The sequence below is a fragment of the Cuculus canorus genome, chromosome 4, assembly GCF_017976375.1.
Source record: "Cuculus canorus isolate bCucCan1 chromosome 4, bCucCan1.pri, whole genome shotgun sequence".
Taxonomy (NCBI): Eukaryota; Metazoa; Chordata; class Aves; order Cuculiformes; family Cuculidae; genus Cuculus; species Cuculus canorus.
Genome location: NC_071404.1, coordinates 34,912,851 through 34,921,343, shown reverse-complemented (window position 1 = coordinate 34,921,343; position 8,493 = coordinate 34,912,851). Strand labels below are relative to the sequence as shown.

General features: G+C 46.5%; 1 protein-coding gene across 2 annotated transcripts in view; it reads left to right on the top strand.

Moving 5' to 3' along the window:
- The first annotated feature begins 3,505 nt into the window (after positions 1-3,505).
- Positions 3,506-8,493, top strand: part of SNX25 (sorting nexin 25) — an 84,143-nt gene continuing 79,155 nt past the window's right edge. Inside the window, exon 1 of one of the 2 annotated variants that reach the window (XM_054064878.1) lies at positions 3,506-4,032. In XM_054064878.1, the coding sequence (XP_053920853.1) occupies positions 3,682-4,032 (351 nt within the window). In that variant the 5' untranslated portion in view covers positions 3,506-3,681. The remainder of the gene's footprint in view (positions 4,033-8,493) is intronic. The other variant, XM_054064876.1, reaches the window with a different exon arrangement.

Here is an 8,493-nt window from a genome sequence, read left to right as displayed (position 1 = left end):
CTCTGGTTGAACAGTCACAGAATCTTATTAAAAAACTAAAAGAAAAACGATCAAATCTCCCTCTAGTTCTATGGATACACACTTGAGTTGATTTGGACATATCTAATTCAGGGCATGATGTGTAAATCCAAGCTAAAATTGGTGGGATTACTCATTCAGACAAGAACTGGTTTTGTGCGTAAGCACTGTGGGACTAAAATGTTATTGCAGGTAGGTTTATTTTTTTATCTTCCTCTCCACTTCTGAGAATTAATACTCTAATAAGAAAATAATCTCTGTTTACACAGGACTAACAACATTACATGCTCTGCTTCAGGTTAATTTAAAAACTCAATTCCCTTAAGTAGTTTTGACAGAGGCCCAGGCAGTTTCCTGAATGCATTTGCAGTAGGCGTCCTCTACACACTGTCTGGTTTCTTGTGTGGATCTTTATTAAGAGCCCAGAATAGATCTTGAACTCAGTCCAAAGCCCTGTATTTTCTGAAATCTTTGAGGAGTAAAGTGTGTGCTGGGAGATGGATCTTTGCTTTCTGTTTTATACTTGACGAGAATAAAATAACTTTATGGGACACCCCTCCCCCCCCCCGGAATGTTGGGCCTTATTCAAAAGCTTTTAGATTCTGCAAGAATCTCTCTGTTGGTTTTAGTAATCAAACGTATTAAAAGAACCTTGATGCCCAAACTCTTCGATGAAGCATCAGGATGTTTTGGCACATGGTGGTTTGCATGGGTATGGACTGTCATTGCAATAGCATTTTTACTTTTATGATTATTTTCACCTTTAATCACACTAGAGACATTACTCAAGCAATCAATTTTGGGCACTCTGTGAGTGGTCTAAGCTAGCATTTAAAAGGTCTTTGTGCAATTTAATATCCACTAAATAGAATAAACTGTGTAATTAAATTATATTTAAGTTACTCTGAGGACTTCGATCAGGTTAAGGAGCAGTGTCATTTTTGGTCAGTGACTAGCATGGGAGCTAAAATTGATCCAAAACCACTTTGGGATGTTGAGAGGAAAGACATTACTATGCAAACCTCTATTAGATAAAGGCACGTATATAGAGAGACAATTCTGGATACCGCTAAGGTCAGACCATCAGACACTGTGGGCTACATTACAACTAGTTTAGAAAATACTGTGGTAGAGTAAAACATTTGTTGTAACTTAGAATCCTGACTAGCTCTGTGCCTGTTACTGTGCCTGTTTCCATTCCTGTTGTGTACCATGAGCTGATACCTGACCTACCGTTACAGAGCGGTGTCAGGGCTGTAACTGAACCTTTTGGATACCTCTACTATTTATCCTTGGTGCCTTGGCTCCCTTAGCGTTGCAGAAGCATGGGCAAATTTGGTGTCTGGTTTTAAAACGGTGCTAGCTGTGCTCTTGAAGTTATTTGGAAATAGATTTTTTTGTTTGTATTTTGGCAAGAGCAGGGCCATGGTATTCATACCTTTTCTTCATCAGGCTCACTTTATTCTTTATACAGAAGTAACTTTTTAATATAAGTTTTACAGAATGTGAATAAATCGAAGGGACTCCAACCTCAATAGCTGTTATTTATAAGATAACATTCAGGGCTATTTTGAACATTAAGACTGCCAGAGTTGAGGCAATCTGAAAAGTACTTCCCAGAAGTCTCAATAACTGTAAACACTTCTACAGTGCTTAACTTTCTTAATGGGATACCCGGTCTTAAAATGAAGCCCATGAGTAAATGCTTATAAATCCACTTTTGAAGAGTTTGGCTCGTGCCAGGAAAGCATTGCCCTTTACTCCTGCTATGAAGAGATCGAGGCCTCCCGCTCCACCTGTGGTTGGGTAGCTGCTGTGAGCCTGCAAATTCAGAAGAGTTGTATTGGCACCACGCCTGTGGCAAGGTGAACGCGCATCCTGAGCTGGCTGAAATATGACAAGGCTTTTGCCATATGAGTAACTTGTTCTAAGAATCTGCCACAACCAGTTATAGAACATTAGACCAAGAGAGGGAGAGTAGTGGCCCCAAGCTGTGCCAGGGAAGGTTCAGATTGGACATTAGGAAAAAATTTTTCACCAAGCAGTTAACCGGACGCTGGAGCAGGCTGCTCAGGGAGGTGGTTGAGTCACCATCCCTGGAGGTATTTAAAAGATGGGTAGATGAGGTAATTAAGGATATGGTTCAACAAGGCCAAGTGCAAGCTCCACCATCAGGATCGAGGCAATCCATGGTTTCAATACAGGATGGGGGATGTTGTGATTGAGAGCCAACTTGCCCAGAAGGACTTGATGAGGGGCTCGACATGAGCCAGCAGCCCAGAAGGCCAACCGTACCCTGGGCTGCATGAAAAGAAGCGTGGCCAGCAGGGCGAGGGAGGGGATTCTGCCCCTCTATTCCTCTCTTGTGAGACCTCATCTGGAATACTGTGTCCAGTTCTGGCATCCTCAAAATACAAAGGATACAGAGCTGTTGGAACAGGTCCAGAGGAGGGCTACAAGGATGGTCAGAAGGCTGGAGCACCTCCCATCCGAGGACAGGTTGAGAGAGTTGGGGTTGTTCAGCCTGGAGAAGAGAAGGCTCTGGAGCCCTTATAGAGACCTTCTAGTACCTGAAGGGGCTACAAGAAAGCTGGGGAGGGACTGTTTACAAAGGCTTGTAGTAGGACTAGGGGTAATGGGTATAAACTGGAGAGGGGCAGATTTAGACTAGACATAAGGAGGAATTTCTTCACTATGAGAGTCGTGAGGCACTGGCACAGGTTGCCCAGGGAAGGTGTGGCTGCCCCATCCCTGGAGGTATTCAAGGCCAGGTTGGATGGGGTCTTGGGCAGCCTGGTCTAGTGGGAGGTGTCCCTGTCCATGGGGAACTGGATGATCTTTAAGTTCCCTTCCAACCCAAAGCATTCTATCACTCTGTGCTTTAGTGGTAGATAGGTACGGTTAGACTCAATGATCTCCGAGATCCCCTCCAACCTAAACTATTCCATGGTTCGATGGTTTAGTGGCAGCTAGGTACGGTTGGACTCAATCATCTCGGAGGTCTTTTCCAACCTGGTGATTCTATGATTCTATGGTGGGATTCCTGGCAGGCTTCATTTGGGGTAGCAGGGCTGTGTTTTGCAGAATTAATATTATATCACTTAGATTGCTGTCCTATCAAGTTTTTATTTCTGAAATCCCGTTGTTTAGAGAATCATAGAATAGTTAGAGTTGGAAGGGACCTTAAAGATCACGTAGTTCCAACCCCCCTGCCACGGGCAGGGTCTCCTTTAGGTGACCAAAGGGGTGTCTGCAGAGACCGCGTACAGCCTTCACTCGGGAGGGGTCCGGACCTCAGAGACTCTCTCGGTGAAGGCTTCGTCCCGAGCTCGGGCCTGGGCTTTGGAGGGAGCCTCGATTCTCGCCGGTGCGGGGCGCTCCTCGGCGCCGCCCCAGGTGGAGGCTTCGCGCCGAGCTGCAGCCCACCCCCGCCGCCTCTCCGCCTCGCCCGGCGCGGGGCGGCGCGCGGCGCACGTGTCCCGTCCCGCCCCCTGCCGGACACAGCGCGGCGGGGCCTCCCCGGCTGCCGCCAGGAAGCGGCGGGGCCGCTGGGCATGAGCTGCGGCTCCCCAGGCGGCCGCAGGCGAGCCCCGGCAGCGCCGACCTTGGCGGGGGGCTGCGGCGGCGGGAGATGCTCTTGCCGCCAGCGGCGCCGGAGGCAGCATGTTCCCCGGTGCCGACAGCGCTAGCGCCGCTCCCGGCCCGCCGGCTCCGCGCTGCCCCGGCGGCGAGGAGGAGGAGGAGGAGGCGGCGGAAGACGAGGAAGACGAGGATCCCGTCTCGTCGCGCTTGGTGCTGGCGGCGGGGCTGGGGCTGCTCGCCGTGTCGGTGGCGCACCTGGAGCGGGAGGGCGGCGAGGCTCCGTGCCTGGCCCTGCTGCTGCTCCGCCTCGCCCTGTACGCGGGCAGCGCCGCCGCCGCCGCTGCCGCCGGAGCTCTGATCGTCCTGGCGTGCCGGGGGCGCCGTCCGCCCCCGCCGCGATTCGCCGCCGCCGCCGCGCTGCGGGTGCCGGGGGTAAGCGGGGACCGTCCCCTGCCCCGCGCGGGGAGAACTTGGGCGGAGGGGGCGGAAAAAACGAGGGTGTGCAGCCTCGGGTTGCGGGAATGCTCGTAGGGCGAGTTGTTGTCGGCTGTGGATCGCGTATAAACTGGAGAGGGGCAGATCTAGGCTTGATAAAAGGAAGAATTTGTTCACTTTGAGGGCGGTGAGGCACTTGGCGCAGGTTGCCCAGGGAAGCTGTGGCTGCCCCGTGCCTGGAGGTGTCCAAGGCCAGGTTGGATGGGGCCTTGGGCAGCCTGATCTGGTGGGATGTGTCCCTGCCCATGGTAGGGGTTGGAACTGGATGATCTTTAATGTCCCTTCCAGCTGTGATCCTGTGAATGCTTTTGGGCTCCTTCGGCTGAAACGTCATTCGGGGAAGAAGGAGATGTGCTTGGAGAGTTGATGTAGTGTCGCTTAAATGCATGCTTTGGAGTTGGGCGGCTTTAGATGGTGTTATCATAGAACATAGTACTCTATATGGAAAAAAGAAGTAGCCAGTGGTTTGGCTCTCCCAAGCTATGATGCATGAATTAACAGTTCACTAGAAAAAGTGAACAGTTCACTAGAATAAGAAATTTAGAGAATCATAGAATAGTTTGGCTTGGAAGAGACCTTTAAAAATCATCCAGTTCCAACCCCCTGCCACGGGCAGGGACATACCACTAGATCAGGCTGCCCGAGGCCCCATCCAGCCTGGCCTTGAACACCTCCAGGGATGAGACATCCGCGCCTTGCCTGGGCAGCCTGTTCCAGTGCCTTACCACTTTCATCGTGAAGAAATTCCTCCTTATGTCTAGTTTAAATCTGTCCCTCTCCAGTTTATAGCCATGGCCCCTAGTCCTATCACTACAAGCTTTGGAAGCAGTCCCTTCCCAGCATGCCTTGAGGAGGTACCAGCATGTTCTCAAATTGCTGCAGACCTCTGTGCGAAAGATAAACATGTTTTCTGTATATCTAGTAAAATGTACTAATTCGTGTTTGTGAGCTCTTTCTAGCTCACTGCTTGGGAGTATTTTTCAGTTTCTTCTGAGTGGGACTGGTAGCACGAGGTTTTTGGAGTCTTGGCTGCAGGTGCTGGTCAAAATATTGTTCCTCCCACCCACACCCCTGCTCCTATCAAGTCATCCAGTGCTCCAGAGGTGATCCCAGACAGGCCTGAAAAACTACTGCTGGAAAAGAGGCTCTGCCTGCATTCCCACTCTGCCCATGGGTTGCAGGGATGTGATGCTCAACATGACAGGTAGTGGCTCCAGTTGGGTGCCCTCGGCCCTTCACTGATGAGTTGTAGACCTTAGAGGAGCGTGTTAGTGCGTGAAGTGCTGCAGCAGTGAACGGTACCACCTCAGTGCTGTTTCACTTGCATAGTGTCACGCAGGATGGGAGCACTCTGCGGAGGGGAAGGAGGACGAATTGTGCCACCTTGGTGTACAGCATAGCTGTTCTGGTGACCCAGTTCATTATGTTCAGTACGTGTAACCTTCTTGTTGGCAAGTAAATAATGCTGTCACTTCTGTATTTCTGGGCTGCAGTTGATGCAGCCGAATTTGCTGAAAGCAGAGGGTGCTGGCAGGGCAGAGAAGCTGTTAGAAATTGATTGCAGATATAGTTTGCTATCTTTCCGTCTTGCCGATCAAATCAGCTTATGACCTGCAGCAGTGGTTTTTTCCTGTGTTCTTTGACCTAGGGATGGAAAGAGCCTGTGTTGGTGAACAATAGATTTTCCATGCCTGTATTTAACAGAAGTTGGTAGAACACAATTATTGTCAGTAGAAGAGATCGTTTGGCTGGGGCTTGGTGACTTAGTGAATAATGCAACTTGTAAAGGAATCTCTTTGTGGCAGTGGATGTGTGTGATGCTGCTTTTGTCTTCTGGGTAGGCTTTTTAAAAATCCTCCCTGCTTTGTAGGCTTAACATTGTGTTCACCTTTTTGGAGGGAGTGAGGAATAAATAGCATGTACCAACATTAGAAGAAGAAAGTGGGGAAGTGAGACAGTGTAATCCACAAAGTCAACGAGTGATAAGCAGAAGATACCTATCTGTATGTAGCTTTTTAAGTGGGTACGGCTAGAGATTGTTCAGCTGTTTTTTGTCCTAGGAATGCTGGGGAACAAACTTGTTTGAAGTGCGTAAGCACCTGATTAGTAAAGGGCTGTGTGGTTTTGCATTTCGCCATTTAACTGTCTTGGACCAAATGGGAGGGAAAAAAAGAAAAAAAAGAAAAAAAGAAGAACGCATCAGGAATAAATTCATGCTGCCTTCAGATTTGCAAGATTAAATACTTCAGTGATAATGCTGTAGCTCCAGTGGCATTTATGTGTACTTACCTGAACATGTGGATGCATGCTAACTTGCAGATAGGAGAGCATATTGTATACATAGTAAAAAAAGATCTTTTATATAACTGAAATCACTCTGCTGCTGTAGTGAGGAGCAACTTCCAGCTCTGTGAAACGGCCACACAATGAAAATCAATTTAATTAAGAAGGTCTAGAATTGAAGAAAAAAAAATTAAATTTATGGCTCTTTCTCTCCCACTTTGTGAAAAATATAATGCGTAAGCTCACTGAACAGGAGTGAAAGTATAACTGTTCAGAGACAAATACAGTCACTTCAGTTACTAGACCATGTGTGCTTTTTTCTTTGTAGTATGTTACTGCCTGTTTCTCTTCAAGATGTTCTCCTCTTGTGTCTGTTTGCTGGATTCACATATATAAATAGTGCACACCTATTCTTGCTTTGTGTGGTCTGCTGTGTGGTGTTTGGATTCATTGTACTTCTTTGGTATGTGTTCATTGTTTCAGAAGGGTACTGAAATCTCCTTAAAAGTCACTGCTAAAGCAGCAGCAGTATCTGCTGCAACACTTCCTGGAATTTTTTCTTTACCCTCTCTCTGATACAGTTAAAATTCTTCTTTCCTCATGCTTTGCACTGTTCTTGAAATTTAGCCTGGCTGTGTGAAAAGGACAGTCAAAAAAAAGGAATGAGGAGTTTTATACTTTCTGTTAAGGACCTGTAATTCCAGGCATCTTATTTGGGTTTCTCATGCCTTCAGTTTCCAGTTTTGTTGATTTGCTTCTGATAGGAAATGCCATCAGGACCACCAAACTCCTTGACGTGTTATTTCTGGACCCCTTTCTCTATACATTTAGCAGATTTGTCATTTGGTGCTTCAGTAACCTGTAGGTGAAGAAAGTAATAGTGTCTGTATAGGCAGTGTATAGAAGCGTAGGTCATTCGCTAAAATGTTTATTGCGAAGCTTCCTCTGTATGTTTATCTTTGAAAAATTTGTAGGTTATTATTTTTATTACACATCCTGTTGTATTTATACTGCTTTATTATAATTCAATTACTACTCTCATTTTTCTTGGAGCCTTTTGGTTTCATTATCTTTTCTGTTCTATGAGCCGGTAGTAGGATGACTGGAAAGCTAGAATTTCTTCAGCTTTGTTGAATCTGTTCCTCAAGAGTAGGGAAGAACACTCTGGCCTAATAATTTAAAAGAATATATATTCTCTTTTCTTCAGGAGAGAGTCTTACGGCTGACACTTGTGTCGTATGTACATGGCCTCAAGGCAGATAGGCTCATTTTTTGTTCTTTGAGTGATTTTCATGTTAGGGTTAACAAATGAGGAAGCACTAAGTATTCAGTGATAAATATTTACTCAAGTGGGAGTCAGACTCAGCTCTTGGGAACTGAGTGGGAGCACTCTTGATCAACTTCAAAGGGGCTTGGATAGAGTTCTTTATGCTGTGCTGAAAAAAGGGAGTTTTTTGCATGGTCTCAGTTCTGCAGGCATTTACAAAGTGAGTTTAGTGCTGTTGATTTTCATGGACCTGTTCATGCAAGTGAATAACTTAGGTGAGGAAGCGCTGTGTTGCACGTTTAGACTTCATAAGAGCCAGGTGTCTGCCTCTTTTCATTTTGCTTGAACTTACTACTAGAGAAGCCATCTTTCCAAATGCGAAGCTGTGCTTTGTCCTAAATATTGTCCCCTTTGGGACTTGAAAGGTGAAGACTTTCAGCTAAAGTCAAGTATTGCAGCAAGAGCATTTGAAATCTGAGAACTGCAAAGCAAGGTATGCAGTCTCTATCTCCACAATGAAGTGTGCTTTCAGCATAGTCTTACTGTACGTGTGAGCTCTGACCACAAGTTGTGTCTGGACAGCCTTCTGGTTTCCACAGAGCTTTGTGTTTCTTCCAGTGTTCTCTTATATTTTAATTGGAAAAAGAGAGGTATGCAGGCAACTCATAGTATTGTTTCAACTATTAGGTTGAGTACTTGCTGGCATTAGCATTATTGGTAAATAGTTTCTATTGATGTTCAAAGAGTAAGAACTAAACGACATCTTGATATTTTACATTATGTTATTGTCAGCTATTTTTCAGTACTTCTCAGGAGCTATTTTAGGATGAGTTTACTTGTGATGGAGG